The following is an 18,198-nucleotide window of genomic DNA, read 5'->3' as shown; positions in this document are numbered from 1 at the left end:
CCACTGTCAACAGTATCTCAATGAAATGATGGCACAGATGCCAGGTCGTTGTCAATTATTGAAGGGTAAATTTTGAAAGACATTTTTTTTACAAATTATTAAAACAGAAGCAAAAGAAGGAAATGACTTTTCTCTCATTTTTAATTAATTAATTAATTAATTAATTTTTAAAAATATTTTATTTATTTATTCATAGAGACACACAGAGAGAGAGAGAGAGAGAGGCAGAGACACAGGCAGAGAGAGAAGCAGGCTCCACGGAGAGAGCCTGATGCGGGACTCGATCCAGAGTCTCCAGGATCATGCCCTGGGCTGCAGGCGGCGCTAAACTGCTGCGCCACCGGGGCTGCCCTCATTTTTAATTTAAAAATGTCTTCTATCTTCTAGTACACTAAAGATAACATGGTTATAAATTACTCCTTTCTTTAACTTTTCTTAAGTGGGAAAACGATACTATACCTGAGAATAAAATTAGTGAGAATTCTAAGCTTCATCAAATTTTTCATTTTTAAAAATAATGCATTGTGCAAGCAACAGGCTCAAACTTAAAACTTTCTAAAAAAAGGCAATTGGAATTTACCAAAAACTTTGATCAATCCAATTAAAAGTAAGGAAATCAATCCTTTGTAGTCTGATGATAATTTCTGTTCAAATATGAGCTTCTTCTATAGGATTTCACAGAAGTCCACTAGGTGTACAGAGGACCTTTCTCTGGATTCTGCAAATCCAAAGACACAAAAGAGACCCTGAAGAGTATGGAAATTTTTTTTGTACAGAAAGAACAAAGATTATAGAGGAAGCAAAGTTGAAAACTAGCAGGTTCAAAAGACACACACAAAAAGCCATTATAAATTTGAGTTAAGGAATATAAAGAATATTTTAGTCTTTATTAAACTTTTTTGAATAGAGTGAAACTAAGAAACACATCTCACTATTTTCTCTCCCACAAAATAAAAAAAGAGCTTGAAACTCCATGCATCAAATTTCTACATGCTTATTTATCTGCAAGGCCTATGCTTCCTTTCCCATGCTGTTTTGCACTGCTACAAGATGGAGTGCAATCTGTCCATATGTCTTCTACTTCAGACTGAATGTGTAATCTTCCTATGAAAAACCAAGTTTATTATTTTATCACAGTTCAGAATTAAATGCAGTAAAACTCAAAACAATTTACATTAAATTCATCAAAAGGTCCTAGTGCAAGGTCACCTGTGTGACTCAGTCAGTTGAGCGTAGGACTCTTGTTTACAGCTCTGGTCATGATCACAGGATCCTAGCATCCAGCCCATGATCTTGGGATCCTGCAATCCAGCCTCATGTAGGGCTCTGCACTCAACTCAGAATCTGCTTGTTCCTTTCCCTCCCCCCTACTCCTCTCTCCATGCCTGTGTGCTCACTCTCTCTCTCAAATAAATGAATAAAATCCTTAAAAAAAAAAAAAAAAAAAGGTCCCAGGGTAATATAAGTTCTGATCTTTTGTAAACTCTTGGTATCACAAAACTTTTATGACAGATGGAAGTAAAGTCACTAAAATATAAAATCATTTGACTTTAGTTGTCCCACTAAATACTTGGGTTAACCTTCCAGAAACAAGAGACTAAAACATGGTTAGTAAACTGGTATACACTTTAATATCTTTTTTTTTAAGATTTTATTTATTTATTCATGAGAGAGAGAGAGAAAGAGAGAGAGAGAGAGAGGCAGAGACACAGGCAAAGGGAGAAGCAGGCTCCATGCAGGGAGCTTGACATGGGAACCGATCCGGGGACTCCAGGATCATGCCCTGGGCCGAAGGCAGCGCTAAACCGCTGAGCCACCCGGGCTGCCCACACTTTAATATCTTATAAATGTAAAATTGTCACCTAAGTCAAACGGGCTTTACAGACTTAAACAGGGTCAATATCAAGAGGAAGTAAATGGGGTGAATGGTGCAACCATAGGGTCAGATCCTGGATTCAAAAACTGGATGTTTATTGGGGTGCCTGGGTGGCTCAGTGGGTTAAGCATCTGACTCTTGATATAGGCTCTGGTCATGATCCTAGGGATTGAGCCCTAAGTGGGGGTCCACACTCAGCAAAGAGTCTACTTGTATGTCTCTCCCTCTCCTTCTGCCCCTCCCCACCCCAACTCTCTCTCTCAAAAATAAATATTTTTTTTAAAAAATTGGATATTGGCTCAGTGGTTGAGTATCTGCCTTCAGCTCAGGACATGATCCCAGAGTCCTGGGATCAAGTCCCGAATAGGGCTCCCCACGGGAGTCTGCTTCTCCCTCTATGTCTCTGCCTCTCTCTCTGTGTCTCTCATGAATAAATAAATAAAATCTCAAAAAGAATTGGATATTTATTCATCATAGATTTTTGTGTTAATTTTGTTTTTGGGGTCTTTTTTTTAGTATTGGATTAAACCATTATATATCATGATTACTAAATTTTTTTAAACCCATTCAATTTAAAGGTAAGTCTCTCACCTGCCTTACCCTAGCTGGACATTCATCTGCTTAGCAATACGACAGCAAGTTAGGGGACCTTCTATGGAAATTCAGAAAGAAAATAACTGGGAGGGAAAAAAAGATTTATTTCTCTAAATGTGAGGCTCATTGCTTTATTTGAATAGTTTCTATTTTTAAAACTGTATGAAGCTAATTTATATATATATGAAATTCCAAACCTAAATTGGGTTTGGATACATCACACAGAAGCAAAAACTAGGAAGTAGAGTGCGAACAGATATGCAGTAGGGGCAGGAGGTTTGCTTCTGAGGACTTCACAAGGCCTGGGGAATGTGAGTGCCTCACTGTTTGAATGCAAGGAATGAGATGGGATCCTAGGATGCTCTACTCATGTTAAGAGGCAAAACAAATCAAAATATACTACAGACTATTGCCTGTTGACACCACTTCTGAGAAGCTGAAGGCTTACGTAAGTAGGACTAAAATGCTCAGCTAAGCTACCCCCAGTTTGTTGATGAGATCTGCAATGCCACTGCCAGGAAGGAGCCTTGAACTGTCATAAAATCTGATTCTGGATACAATCTAGGTGGAGACAATAACAAAACCACTAGATAATGAAGACTGGCATGAGGATAGAGGGATCACATAAAAAAGGACAAAAAGAGGGATCCCTGGGTGGCGCAGCAGTTTGGCGCCTGCCTTTGGCCCAGGGCGCGATCCTGGAGACCCCGGATCAAATCCCACATCAGGCTCCCAGTGCATGGAGCCTGCTTCTCCCTCCGCCTGTGTCTCTGCCTCTCTTTCTCTCTCTCTGTGACTATCATAAATAAATAAATAAATAAATAAATAATTATAAAAAAAAAGGACAAAAAGAGAGAGGGAAGAAATAAACAAAAACTCCATGTGAGATAGATTTAGAAACCAAAATCCCAAAATATCTGAACAAATCTAATATTCAGAAAGACAACAAAAAGCAACAATTGCAGAACAAATTCATACAAGATGAAATTAATCTTACAAAATAATCATAGAAACAAGTATGTTAAGAAAATGCAGAGATATAAATGAACAAATATCTTCCATTTAAAAAAAATCATTCACTTAAATATTTATTGAGTACCCCACTATATTCAAGCACTGCTAATTCCTTGCTTTCACAGAGCTTACCATATAGTGGTGGAAGAGAGACAATAAATCAAAAATTACATTCGGTGGTAATAAGTACTAAGGGGAAAAAAGATAACAGAGTGAAAGTGATACAGAGTGTGTGCACAGAAGCAATGGAGTAGACCAATGCTACTTTACACAATTAGAGAAAGCCTCACTGAGGCTGAAAAAGTAAATTCCCCTATAACTGAATCACTGAGAAATGAATTTACTTATAGGGTGAATTGACTTATTCATTAATACAGTGGGTTTCAAGGAAGATCTAAAGAAAGTAAAGGAGCAAGCTATGCAGATTATCTGAGGGAGGAGTGTTCTTGGCCTGAGTTGTCCAAAACAGTGGACATCAGCCATATATTCCACTGCACACTTTCACATGGCTAGTCTGATCTAAGATGTTCTGTAAGTGTAATACAAGCTGGATTCCAAAGACTCAGTAACAACAAAAAAAAGGAAAAACCTTATTAATAACTTTTATATTGATTACATATTGGTATATTAGTATTTCTGATATACACTAGGTTAAAAATATACTATGAAAATTAATTTCACCTTTTTTTAAACTTTTTTAAACATTCATATGTGGCTTATGTTTGTAATTCTTATGATGTTCATTTTAGACAGTGCTGTTCTAGACAGAGAGAACAAGCATAAAGAACAGAGAATGCTGGGGCAGCTGGGTGGCTCAGTAGATTAAGTGTCTGCCTTAGGCTTAGGTCATGATCCCAGGGTCCTGGGGTTGAGCCTGGGGGCCCATCAGAGGCCCTGTGTTGGGCTCTGTGCTCCTAGGTGAGCCTGCTTCTCCTTTTTCCTTTCCCTCTGCTTGCTGCTCCCCCTGCTGTGTTTGTGTGTGTGTGTGCTCTTGCATGCTCGCTCTCTCTCTCTGTCAAATAAATAAGTAAATCTTAAAAAAAGGATCAGAGAATGTTGAGTGCAATAATTTTTGCCTGTTTACCTTTAGCATTTCTTTCCCTGTACCATCATCATTCCCTGAATGTCTACCTCCCTGACTAGGTGGAGAGCTTCTGAGGCAGGATCTGAGTATCACTCATCTTTGCATCCCCAAGTCCAGCACAGTATGTAGTACAAAGAGGCTGGTTGTCTGGTGGAATGAAGACAATTACCATTGGTTCTTGATTTAACTATAGTCATTTCTGACTATTGTTGTGGCCATGTCCATTTATTATTTCAAAAGGTTGAAAATATTACAACTTCCCATTCAAGTGTCAATTAAATTTAAAAGTATAAAATCTAATTAATAAATGAAATTCTATTTTACATGTGCTTTTCCAGAATTTTGGGGGTCCATAAACAACTTGAACAGCTTTTCTATAAGTTATTACCATCAGAAAGCATTCGCCTAGTATACTACTTCATACTCATATTTCATACATTTTATGAAAACATCTTACCTTAATTGACTAACAAGTAAAGTCTTCCTAAATTATATGGAGAAAATCCAAGGGATCTTTTTGTATCATCTTACTGCAACTTAAGCTAATGATAATGACAACTCTATAAACCCTAACAATCACATTAGTGGTGAAAACTGCATTTCTAATTGAATAAGAGCTTTAGTTAGATAATTAATAAACAATTAGTTGCCATTGGTTAGGTTAATAGACAGCAAGATTTTGAAATGATACCCAAGTTCAAGTCCTATTTGTTCAGTTACTAAATATTAATTTCCATTTATTCATTTATAATAAAAGGGTACCTGCATCCTGCCGACCTTACAGAGCTACTATGTAAAAAGTAGAAGCAGCATGCACACCAAAGTTAAAGCTGTTGGTGTTATTGACATGTGTACGTGTGTGTGCGTGTGTGTATGTGTATTTGCGAAGGGACAAACCAGAATTTCCCCTACTCAACTGATGACTGAATCATTACTGTTCAAAAACTGTCATCCAATAAAAAGGATGTAGAACCTTTAATTGGACATTTCTCATAGAACATCATTAATTATGAGACCTGTCAAAAAAAATACATATCCAGAAGTGAGTTCAGTAAACTCATCTGATTCTTTAAACTGAGGCAAAATTCAACATATAAAAGAACTGCTTAATATTTAGACTAAACATTGAAGATGAGACAGTTCATGCATCCATCCAATATATTTATTGAATGATTAATATATTCCTAGGGCTTACTTGGTATAGGAGAAAACGACAAGGGCCATATCCTCATGGAGTTTTACTATTAAAAAACACAAAACTAGAGGCACCTGGGTGGGGCAGTCAGTTAAGCATAACACTCTTGGTTTCTGCTCAGGTCATGATCCCCAGGTCATGAGATCAAGCCCTACCTTGAGCTCTGTGTTTAGTATGGACTCTGCTTGAGATTCTCGCTCTCCCTCTGCCCCTTCCCCCTAAAATAAATAAATGTTCAAAAGCACAAAACCATGAAAAATTTAAGTATCAAGCAGTACAAACATAGCAAATCATTATTCATAACTATAACACTGAAAGAGTTCAGAAGTCAAATAAAGATCCCTAAATATATATGCCCAGTTCTTATATTTTAAGTTGTAATTTTATAAAATAGATTTATAATATAGTCATTTATAGATAACAGACTTATTCCCAGCATTACACTACTTAAGAGTTCTTTGCCGATAAGAATGGTATCATGTAATAGTTAGCATTGCATTTAGCTGCAAACAACAGAAAATATTACGAAAGAGGTTTAAACCATAAAGGTGTAGGGTACAAGAAGTCTGAAGGTAGAACAGGACTGTATGGCAACCTTATAATGCCATCAATCTCTTTACATTTTTCCATATATCCTGTTGCCGCTGCACTTCCCTACCTCAAGTTCCCTTCCTAGGCAGGAAGAATTAAGGAGCAAAAAGGGCCAAAACTGGCTCCCAGGAAAGCTTTTCTCATTTAGAAAAGGAAAGTATCCTAAAGAGATTGTGCCTACATCTCAATGGCCTATTAGCAAATAGTCCTATGGCACATAGCTACCTTTACTAGATTCAGAGGCATCCAGGATGGCATTAGGGCCTTTCCAACTTCCACCACAGAAGGGGAAAAGAGGTTATGAATGGAATTGAGGTCACCTCAACATAGTGTCCACCATATACAATAATTCCGTGTATATTCTCAATTTCTAGCCCAGCATATGAGACCTAGTGAACATGCAAGTGTTATTAGAGTTCTGTGAAATTCTATCCACTCCATTAGTTTTCCTTTGTGAGTCTAAAAAAAGAGATACAGACTGTGACTAAGGCTCACGTGTAAATCTGTCTCTTCTCACTAATCTGATGTTTGAACCTCCATTCTGCTCTGTTTTCTTTACCTTTTCCTGATTGGTTTTACCACTTAAGTCTCTCCCAAAACCATTCATAATTTTAAAAGTCTCCTTTTTGCTACTCTGTCTCAGCTTCCTCAAGGAGAGTTACATGTAGATCTCTTTTCCTCAATCCTCTTGGCTCAGTGGCCATGCACTACACTGTCTGCCCTCTAAGTGAAATGAACAATGCATCAGGTATCATACTAACAGACTTCTAAAAATGAAATAATTATGGGATCCCTGGGTGGCGCAGTGGTTTGGCGCCTGCCTTTGACCCAGGGCGCGATCCTGGAGACCCGGGATCGAATCCCACATCGGGCTCCCGGTGCATGGAGCCTGCTTCTCCCTCCGCCTGTGTCTCTGCCTCTCTCTCTCTCTCTCTCTCTGTGACTATCATAAATAAAAAAAAAAAAAAAGAAATAATTATGACTACCTTCATCTCTGATCTCAATTGAAAAATTAGTCTAGATAAGTTTAAAATACAAATTTCTTATACATTTAAAATAACACACTAAGTAATAGAGTCGACATTTCTTTTAAATAGCAATCACTGGGACGCCTGGGTAGCTCAGCGGTTGAGTGCCTGCCTTCAGCTCAGGGCATGGTCCCAAGGTCCTGGGATCAAGTCCCGCATCAGGCTCCCCATGGGGAGCCAACCTCTCCCTCTGCCTGTGTCTGCCTCTCTGTGTCTTTAATGAATAAATAAATAAATAAAATCTTTAAAAAAAATAGCAGTCACGTTCAGAAACTGATATTTGTGCAATATATTTAACATCTCACCTGTCCAGCAACAGCAGTGAAGTATGTCCACATGGGGTCTCCTGCTGAGGAATAACTGTCAGAATACGCTGGGTATCCACCAGGGAGAAGGTTTGGCCCTGTTCCTGGCAACGGCTGTCCCATTTGCATCTGCATTCCTGGCATCTGACCACTAAAATTTCCAAACTATAAGAGTGAAAAAGGATAAAGTTATTAGTACAAATATTACTTGTTAACTACTAAAGTTGGTTTAAAAGAAAATATTTAGGAGGAGTCTACTGAAAAGCAAGAATAGAAAGAATCATTAAAAGAAACCAAATTCACTATCCCAAATGCTGTTAGCTACAAAATCCTACATGTCCTGCATTAGGACATAATTCGGTTCATTAATGTGTCACTCAACATCAAAAGAAGTAAAGCAGAAAAAAAGAACTCTCTAGCCTCCAACAACTTAATCTAACAGAGGAACATGAAGCACACTTTTTAACTGTTTACCATCATCATCACTGAAATAAAAAAAAAACAAAAAAAATTTCACCTGCAGTCAAACTAAGAAGTAGTATACTACTCCAGACACATACTTAGAATAATACATGGTAAACACAATAAAATTTGAACTAGTCATGGGAAATTCCAGAGAGTAACATCTTCTCCACCAGAAAAAAAAATGTTATTTTTAAAAAAGCAAGACACCAATAAACAGATCAATAAAGTGATTAATTCCAACAACAGTCTTCAAAATTAGTAATAATACCAACAAAAATAATACACAGCTAATACTTACTGAGGGCGTTTTATGGCCCAGGTACAAGTACTTTCCATTATGTGCTTAGATTTCCCCAAAACTGTATGAGGTATGAAACTACTATGTCCTTTTTGTCACTGAGGACCTGAAACTTCAAGAGGTTTCCTAAATCGGTTAAGGTCAAACACCTACTAAAAAGGAGACCACGGTTCAACTGTAGATAGTCTGATGTTTGTTTCCTGCTGTGGTTTATGCTTCTCTCTACTTTTTTCACTATGGGACTGGGTATACATTTTTAATACCTTAGAAAGGTATTTTACTGAGCATTTTTATGAGTCTGGAGGAGAAAAAAGTATCAAGATTGTTTGTTATTCCGTATTAAACAAAATTCTTGATCTGCATCCTTGAAGGATGAACAGAGATTGCCAGAAGGCAAAAAGAAAAAAAAAAAGAATTCTAAACTGGGGGTCGATGGGGAGAGAGAGTGAAAAGGTCGGATACTACCAGGAGTTTGAAGAGCTGCGTGGCTGGATGTGCAAGGGCGAGGTTACGCAGGAGGTGCTGCAGCTCCAGAAAATGGACTTCAAACTCCAGGAAACGCACAACTAGATTATGAAGCAATGAAGTACCGGAAAGTAGACAGTAAACGTTAAAACAATATAATGGACTAAAAGCAAACAAAAATAGGTGAGATTTCTTATAAGTTTCTCCTTTAAAAAGAAGAGAAAAAAGACCACCCCAAGGCACCCAAAAAGGCCAACTGCAGGAATTTTTAAAAAGAGCATAAAACCACACATTACAAGTTCCAACTCTCCAAGGTGATTCAGGATAAACAGTTCTGTAAGAAAGGGTTGACCTAACCCCGCCCACCTACCATCAGGTCTCCGACAGGTTGCCCTTGGTGCGAGAGCAAAAATTAGGAGACTAAATGTCTACATGCGCATCTTAATTTATTCTGAAGCGAATTAGAGGACAGAAAACGAGAAGCGGCCAAAAGTTCAGAAAGAGGACGTCCAGAGAAGCTGAGGAAGCGCGGGTCGACCACAGAGTATCACTGGAACTAGCAGAGGGCACCCTTGTTCCTCCAGTCCAGGAAGGAAACTCCCGAAGTGGCGGCCACCGCGGGCTCCGCAAGGCCTCGCCCAGCGGCCCCGGGCCCCGGGCCCCGACCCCGCGCCGAGCGCCGTCCGAGGAGGCCCCGCGCCCGCCCCGCGAGGCGGCGCCCAGGGCGGGCCGCGCAGCTGGCAGCCGGGACTCACCGCGCCTCCGTATCCCGGGTAGGCCATGACGAGCCGAGACGGCGACCCCCGCCGCCCTCCCGCGAGAAGGGCGGAGCTGCAGGTGCAGGGCAGGTGCAGGGCAGGTGCAGGGCAGGTGCAGGCGCAGGTGAGGCTCAACACGCGCGGGCCCCGCGCGGGACCCCCCGGCGACCGCCCCTTCCCAGCCTCCAGCCCCGCCCCGCTCGGTCCCGATTGGCTGGGCCCCGCCCCTCGGAGCCCAGGCGGCCAAATCGCGCTCCTTCCCGCCGTCTAGTCCCACCCATCTCATCTCTGATTGGCTGCGCGCGCCCAGCCCCCCTCTGCTCGGCTCCTATTGGCCGGCTCGGTGGGTGGGGCGAAGCCTGGGCTCCCGGAGCTCCGGCGCTCCCCGGGAAGGCCGCCCCGGCCGAGCTGCTCCTTTCTCCGCGGATGCCCGGGGTCGCCGGGGGTCCCCGAGACCCGAGGCCCGCCAGGCCGGGACGTCTTTTCATCTCCTCCTGCGCTCTTTGGAGCTAGACTTGCAAAAGAGCCTCTGTGAATTACAAAACTTTCCGTTACTCACAATTATTTTTTCTGCGTAGCGTCAGTGTCACATCATCAAAACTTTGAGACCTTTATCGGCCCCAAGGGGAGCCCTTCTGACCTAAACCCCACCGGATGCGGAATTTTACCAAAATACAAAAAGCTATTTGTAGTTTGTTTGGTAGATAAATGGCGAAGAGAGTTGCCAGATTTAGCAAATAAAAGTACAGGATGTCCAGTTAAATTTCATTTTCAAATAAACAATGACTTTTTTTTAATGTACGTATGTCCCGAATATCACTCGAGACATATACTTAATAGAAAAAAAAATACTCATTGCTGGTATGTTAAAATACAGGGTGGCCTGTATGTTTTCTGACACCTGGACCAATGACCCTCTGGATGGACCTCCTGATTCCATCCACCGAGGGGGCACAGCTCGGTTTTTATCACTTGGTGGAAAGTTCTAACAGTCACTTTAATTTATTAAGTAATAGTAATGGACAGTTCCGCTGTTCTCTAAATTTTGTGGCTCTGGCCTAAAAAGGAGAGAAACGCACACACAGACACATGAAACAACAGGGCAGCTGCAGCATCAGCTTCAGAACAACACCAGGTGGTATCTCCCAGGAGTATGACGACTGCTAAAATGTTTCTTAAGAATAAAGATGTGGGGGAGAAAAGCATTAGCTGTCTATCAGCAGGGGAACTCAACCCTGCAAAGCTGAGTAATAATGGCACAGTTACACTGCAGAGAAAGAACCTTGTGAAACTTGATTTTATCAGGAAGAGGCAGAGAGAAAGGAAGATTGCTAATGCACAAGCCACTCTTGAGAAAGTCTGTGTTAGTTCCTCTAACATGATAAGAAATAATTTAAGCAATGAGGTTAGATTATTGGAATAAATACATAGAGGGAGAGGATAAAACCTACTTGATAAGAGGAAAAACATGACTGTTAAAGCATCAAGTGATAACGCACCACAAAGCAAAACAAATTGTTCCAAGGTTTTATTCTCACTGATTAACTACATATTCAAAGAAATGCTCAGAAAGGATTGAGTGTTTTACGTTTACAAGGTGAGTTTAAATCTCTGGTTAGAACTTTTGCACATTTTTTTTTCATCATAATAGACTTACGCTTGTATTGCATTTGTGTGTGTTGGGGGTCAAGTCTTCATGGGGCTCTTGCATTTCTACACATATAGTTTCAAAGATAGGGATCGTATTTTTCTCAAGGACAGAGAAAGTTGTTGCAGGAGAAGAAACATAATCTGTCCCTCCAGGGCAAAGTTTGGGTTGGTTTGCTAGCATGACATTCCTAAACTTGGACTTCCTCCATTCTGATACGAACGAACCGTGGGTGCTTGTGCAGCTCCAGGTCACACTGGGGGACTTGGGAGCAAAAATCTGAGAGCTGGAAGCTCATGCTGTCTGTGGCGCGATGAGTAATAAGATCCTTTGTCTCTGACAGAGGAATCTCATGCATCTGTCAACTTCTATGAGACTGTGGCAGGCTACTTGTTAGCCTACAAGTGGAATAAAATATCAAATCCTTCACATTTCTTGGCAGTGTGTCTCTTTCTTAGAGAAAGAGCTGCCTAGGGAAATTCCCACTGAAGGGCAGAAGATGCCATTCCAAAATATGCCACTTTGGCATAAGGATTATTTTTAATTAAGGGCAATTGAGAAGAAGCAGATCAAAGAAAAGCTTTCTGTTCTCCCTGTATTTGCCTAAAAGCACAGCATAAATTTACAAAAGTCCTTCTCCTCCTTCTATACCAGGAAGAACAAAGATTATTCCTCTGAGACAACGTTGGTCCCTAATCAATGGTGAAGATGCAGATTTAAAACCACATAACAAATCTTGCACTTGTTTTTTTGTTTGTTTTGTTTTGTTTTGTTTTATAAGAATAACATAACTTTTATTGGGAGTTGGGGTCTTGGGTGCCCTGTCAGATGATCAGAACATTAAAAATGGACTCAACACAAAATAATCCTGCAGACACCCCAGGACCCCGTGGCCTGGCCCTGCCCTCCCGATAGGCGCAGACCCCGCCTCACCTGGCACTGCTGAAGCCCGTCTCTGCGCCCCGAAATCTTGCACTTGCTTACACTGCTTTTCCTAGTATGTCCCCACAGCTAGTCTTTCCTCACCTTTCTTCCTCTTCTTTTTAGCCGAAGACGGTATCTAAGCTAGAGTCACCTCCGAAAGTTATTCATTTTTCCTTGGGTATCTCCCATGTATTTATGGGGATACATGTAAATAAATGTTGGGGTTTATTCTTTTGTTCATCTACTTTTTATTACAAGGGTCTCAGCCAAGAAGTTAGAAAGGTAAACATAGAATTGCTTTGTACTTTATGCATTGTCTTTTCAGAAAACACTCCATTATTATATAAAACATGCTACTTATAGAGTGGTCACTGTGTCACAGGCACTGTATGCTGCGAGGGGCCATTCCTCAAAACAACTTCATCAGGTATATACTCTTAGTATCACCATTTCACACAGGTAAAAAGTAAGGTGGAGAATTGTGTATCACATACCCACAGATGCCCAGTTAGTCGCAAAGCTGAGATTAGAACCCAGGCTTGGCTGAGGAATGTGGTCTCTTTAACAATGTGTTTCCCCTTCCCTGCCCACTCCCAACCATAGCATTTTAAAACATAGTAAAAATGATTTACACTATAGAAGGAAATGGCTTAAAGGGCAGAAAAGAACTAGACAAATAGACAAGAAAATGCACTGTTTTGACTAGGACTAGCCAATCACATCACTTCTCTTACACAAGATGCATGTTTTCTCTCCATGTTAAGCTTTTATGGTTATGTCTACTTATGATATTTCTTCCAAATCTTGGTGACCTTTGGTCTTACTGTAAATTTAGATATTCATCTAACCTGTGCATTTTCTAGTACAGTATAAACACTGATTTATTTATGTTTTCCTTTCCTATCTGTTGCTACCTCATTTGCTTTCCCTTTATACAGAAAGGAGGAGGGGGAAGGGAGGTGAGAGACCCAGGACATGAGAGTCAGTAAAATTTTACTGCTCCTCAGCAAACTTCAGTTCCAGAGCCAGAGGGTACTACTCTCATAGAAATTATTTATATGCTAAACACTATAACGAGACTACCAGTTAATGAAAAACAACATTAATGAAGCTTATTTTATATCATTAAGAAATCTCACTTTGATTGATTCATTTATTTAAACAAATTTATTGAACATCTATAATGTAGCACTAGTTTAGATGGGAAAAAAATACATCAAGGTTGGGGAAATGTTTTTGCTCTTCTGGACCTCACATTCTAACACGGAGAACAAGCAACAATAAGTAAAGACAATAAGTAAAGCATATGGTATGTTAGGAGATGAAAAATGCTACGGAACCAAAGGAAAACAAAAGCAGGGGTTGGAGAGTAAGGTCATGATGTGGGAAATAGAGGCAGAAGAAAAATTATTACATTTTCTTACTACTTACAGCCCATTGACAACTCCTTATAACAGGTGGAGTGACATTCCTCTAGGACTCAACTGCCTGGATGTTGACACTTTGCTAAAGGCAAAAGGCAATCGTAGCCCAACCCCAGGACCACATAAGTCTACTTTAACATATAAAAATTCCTTTGGAAACTTCCTGTATCTCTACCCCCCATGATTCATGTTGGCAATCATCCCCCAAGCATATGACCTACCTATATACATTGGAAGGGTCTCATGACTCAGGTTTTATTAGATAGTAATGAATGACCTTTTCCTAACAATAGTGAGCCCCCTCAAAGTCCTGGAAATCTTGCTTCCAAAATTCCTTAGAGACTTACAATACCCCCAACCTCCTCCCAACTTGAAAGTATATAATGGGCGCCTCCTCATGACCCCAGTGCAGCTCTTTCTGCCCACGGGTCTTGTCCCCATGCTTTAGTAAAATCACCTTTTTGCACCAAAGACATCTCTAGAATTCTTTCTTGGCTGTCGGCTTTGGACCTCACCAACATTCCAAAACTGCATCACTTGGACTCTGTCCTTTCATAGCCCAGCTCCTGTCTCCCCTCGTCTCCCCAGGTGACACTGGGCCCTCTGTGCCAGGGAGGATGCTGCACAGAAGTCAGAGGATGTGGGTTTCCACTCTCCAGAAAGTTGTTCTGGCATCTACTTCCTATCTGCTTCTCCCTCTGCCTGTGTCTCTGCCTCTCCCTCTTTCTGTCTCTCTCATGAATAAATAAATAAAATATTTTTTTAAAAAAAAGAGGATTTTGTAGACAGAACAAAAGATGTTGTGTAATTTTCACAAGCTTTCTTTCTGTTCTCACCTTTACTTAATAAACTATCACTTCAACCCTTTGTGTCCAAGAGATTCATTCTTTGGCTCCATGAGACAAGAACCCTGCAACAGTGACAGAGCAAGTTGTGGTACTAAATGAGATACTCCAGGTAGCCTCATTAAGAAGGTGAGGGTTATGCTGTTCAAGAAAAAAGGGTGAGGTTGAGCAAAGACTGGACATTAGTAAGTTAGACATGTAGTTACCTGTAGAAATAATGTTCCAGGTGGAACTAGAGCTACAGACCTAAGGCAGAAGCCTCCTGACCTGTTTAAAAAACAGCAAGGATGGCCAGGAAGTCTGGTGTGCATTGAGCCAGAGGGAAGTCTAAGAATGGTTACAGAGCAGGGGCATTGGGGCAGATCACCATGGGCCTTTATTGGCCATTGTTAAGACTTTATACTCTGAGTGAGGTAATAAACCACTGATGGTTTGGAGCTTTAGTCTTATAAAATAGGTCTTTATTTGTAAAAGATCACTCTTGTCTGTGTTGACAATAGACTGAAGGGGGTTAGCATAGAAGGAGGGTGAACTGAAAGCAAATCTGCTGGTAATTTAGAGATGGTGGTGTTCACCTAGATTGAACAATTGAGATGGTGAGAAGTGATGAAATTATTTTGTTTTTAAGGGATAGACCTCAGGATTTACTGATGTTTTAGATTTGCCCTTTAATGACATGGTAACAAATATTCTCTCCTTGACCAAACTCTAGCCACATTCTTCCGAGCTCTCTTCTTGACTAGGCCTTAATCCTGGCCTATAAAGAATTGAACAAACACCAATGTATTCTGACAGCTCAAGGCTGCATCCCTATGATGACTCTAGCCCCTTTGAAAGCACTTACCTGAGGGATCCCTGGGTGGCGCAGCGGTTTGGCGCCTGCCTTTAGCCCAGGGCGCGATCCTGGAGACCCGGGATCAAATCCCACATCGGGCTCCTGGTGCATGGAGCCTGCTTCTCCCTCTGCCTGTCTCTGCCTCTCTCTCTCTCTCTCTCTCTCTCTGACTATCATAAATAAATAAAAATTAAAAAAAAAATTTTAAAAAAAAGCACTTACCTGAGAGAACTCAAGGCTGCCAAAAGAATGTAGTGTTTGTTCCTGCCAATATCTGAAGATAGGGCCTATTCTCCTAGTCTCTGTGAGAGGGTAGAAGTCTAACTTGGATTAAGTGCCAGGAAACAAACACAGATGGATTTCACATAGTCTAAACCTTTCTTCCTGCTTTTTATAATTTTTCATTTCCCTGACACTACAGAGTTTCCCTCCTCCCCACTAACTCCTTCCCTATTCTCTGATTCTCCCTTTCAAATGCCCAGTCCTTTCTGTCTGAATCAAAGTTGAATTCATTTCACACTGGACCCTTTCCTTATTAATATTATTATTATTATTATTATTATTTCCCTATTATTAATAGTATAAGTAATATATTATGGTTTGAAATCATCCTCACCACTTTAACTAGAGTCCTGCTTTGTTTATCTTTGCCAGTGGTGGGGACTGGAGGAAGAGTTGTTTGGGGTGGCCAAATCAAAAATAAATATTGCACATGTTAGACTTGAGATGTCTATGAAAGTAAGTGGTAGTGTCAGGTAGGTTGTTGATCTGAAAGGCGGGATGGAGTGAACAGCTTAGCCAGTGCTGGTGCCTACCAACCACCCAGCATCTTCATCTCAATGAACCTTGCTATTTTCCACTTGTTACATATGCTGCAACTGTTTGGAGTGTAGGAAAAACTTACTGGGAGGTGGAAAGTATTCCTCCAAAAAGGCCCTAACGTGACAATTAATTGCTTAATGCTGGTAATGAAATAAAAGCAGCCCAAGAAATTAATGCCTCATATCATTTTCTATAAAAGTAATAATAGAAATAATTTTGTACCTAGTAGATAAAAGGCATAGCTTATTATATATGCAAAATGATTCTGGCAAACATTAAATCCATGGAGCTTGAGAAACCACATACATATAACGTCTTAGCTCATGCTGCCATCACAAAGCACCATAGAATGGCTGGCTTAAACAATAGGAATTTATTTCTCACAGTTCTGGAGACTGACAGTCCAAATCAAGGTGGCAGCAGGGTCAGTATCTGGTGAGAACTCTCTCCTTGGGTTGCAGATGGCTGCCTTCTTGCTGAGTCTACACATGAGTTCTCCTCATGCTTGCTGTGTCCTCTGAGTATGTGGATGCAGAGAGACAGGGAAGCAAGTTCTCTGTTGTCTCTTCTTATAAGGACATTAATACCATCATGAGGGTCAGACCTTCCTAACCTCATCCAAACCTAGTTACCATCCAATGACTCCCATCTACAAATACCATCACACTGGGCGTTAGGGTTTCTACCAATAAATTTTAGGGGGACAGAGTTCAATCTATAGAACACAAAATCTGAAAGGTGAGGAAGAAGAGACACATCGTCATCACATCCACTGTTGTGTTGTCACCTTGGAGCTGCTTTAAAATTTGTTTATTCTATTTTATGCTAAAATGTGTTCATATGGATTTCATGCCATGGTTTTAATTGATATACTTGCAATAATTATCATACTTTTTCCAGAAATTATTGTGTCTTTATAATGTGTTTTATGGAATAATGAAGGCTCTATAGGTATTATTTGTATAAGGCATAAAACATGACAGTATAAAATGAAGCTATTCACCAACACTTTTATTATAAGCCTAAAACTGTTCCAACTGCCTAAGGGTTAATGCCCACTATTGAGGAAGAGTAAAATAATAAGCTTCACAAATAAGACAGAAGTATATATTATTTGCCATTTATTACTGAGACCAGCCACTTGACAAACTGACCTTATTCAGCTAAGCTTTCCACAACACAGTTTTTTGTTTCTAATTCTGGTAATATTAAGTACTCTTTTGGCAGAAACACAAATTCAAAAGCAATTTAAAAAACAATAATGCATATGTGAAAAGTGTCAACAGGGCTCTTCAAAGAGGTGAAGAATGGTAATTTCTATATATATGCTCCTCACTTGGATCATTGCCCTATTAAGCAATTTGGATTCCATGCAAACTTCTTCAGAAATCGTAAAAATATATATATATAATCGTAAATATATTTATATATATATAAAATATATAATACATATAAAATGTTGACCACAATATGTGTCCACAACAAATGATCAATAAAAGCTGCAACACTGATTAATATCCTCCATAAAATAATCTGTTACTCAGGCAATATTTAATCATACACTCACAAAACTGACTCTCTAGAAAGATAAAAATGAAGTAATGTTGATTGAATACTTATTTTAGCTGGTGCTTATCCCTTTACTTAGTAACTTGCTCACATATAATGTGAATTAAGGTAGAATAGTCCTGTTATAACCAAAAGTACCTTATTTTTTAAAAAGATTTTATTTATTTACTCATTATAGACACAGAAAGAGAGGCAAAGACATTGGCAGAGGGAGAAGCAGGCTGACGTGGGAGCCTGATGGGGGACTCGATCCCAGGACCCTGGATCACGACCTGAGCCAAAGGCAGATGCTCTATCACTGAGCCACCCAGGCGTCCAAACGAAAGTACTTTAATCAAAAAAATAAAAGAGCCTGGGTGGCTCAGTCCATTAAGCCACCAACTTGATTTCATCTTAGGTCATGATTTCAGAGTTGTAAAATTGATCCCCAGGTTGGGCTCCACGCCTGGCATGCAGCC

At 40.1% G+C, this 18,198-nt stretch overlaps 1 protein-coding gene across 9 annotated transcripts in view; it reads right to left on the bottom strand.

The window, feature by feature from the left end:
• GCA (grancalcin) overlaps positions 1 to 18,198 on the bottom strand; it is a 76,553-nt gene that overhangs the window by 24,817 nt on the left and 33,538 nt on the right. For 2 of the 9 annotated variants that reach the window (XM_072751750.1, XM_025994155.2), the window contains one exon: positions 7,688 to 7,852. In XM_072751750.1, the coding sequence (XP_072607851.1) occupies positions 7,688 to 7,831 (144 nt within the window). In that variant the 5' untranslated portion in view covers positions 7,832 to 7,852. Of the gene's footprint in view, positions 1 to 5,918; positions 5,982 to 7,687; positions 7,853 to 8,915; positions 9,191 to 9,285; positions 9,611 to 9,670; positions 9,870 to 18,198 lie in introns of those variants that run through there. The other 7 variants (XM_025994149.2, XM_025994150.2, XM_025994153.2 and 4 more) reach the window with 7 other exon arrangements.

Source organism: Vulpes vulpes, chromosome 3 (genome assembly GCF_048418805.1).
Source record: "Vulpes vulpes isolate BD-2025 chromosome 3, VulVul3, whole genome shotgun sequence".
Lineage (NCBI taxonomy): Eukaryota > Metazoa > Chordata > Mammalia > Carnivora > Canidae > Vulpes > Vulpes vulpes.
The sequence above is the reverse complement of the archived record's forward strand: the minus strand, read 5'-3'. Positions and strand labels throughout refer to the sequence as shown.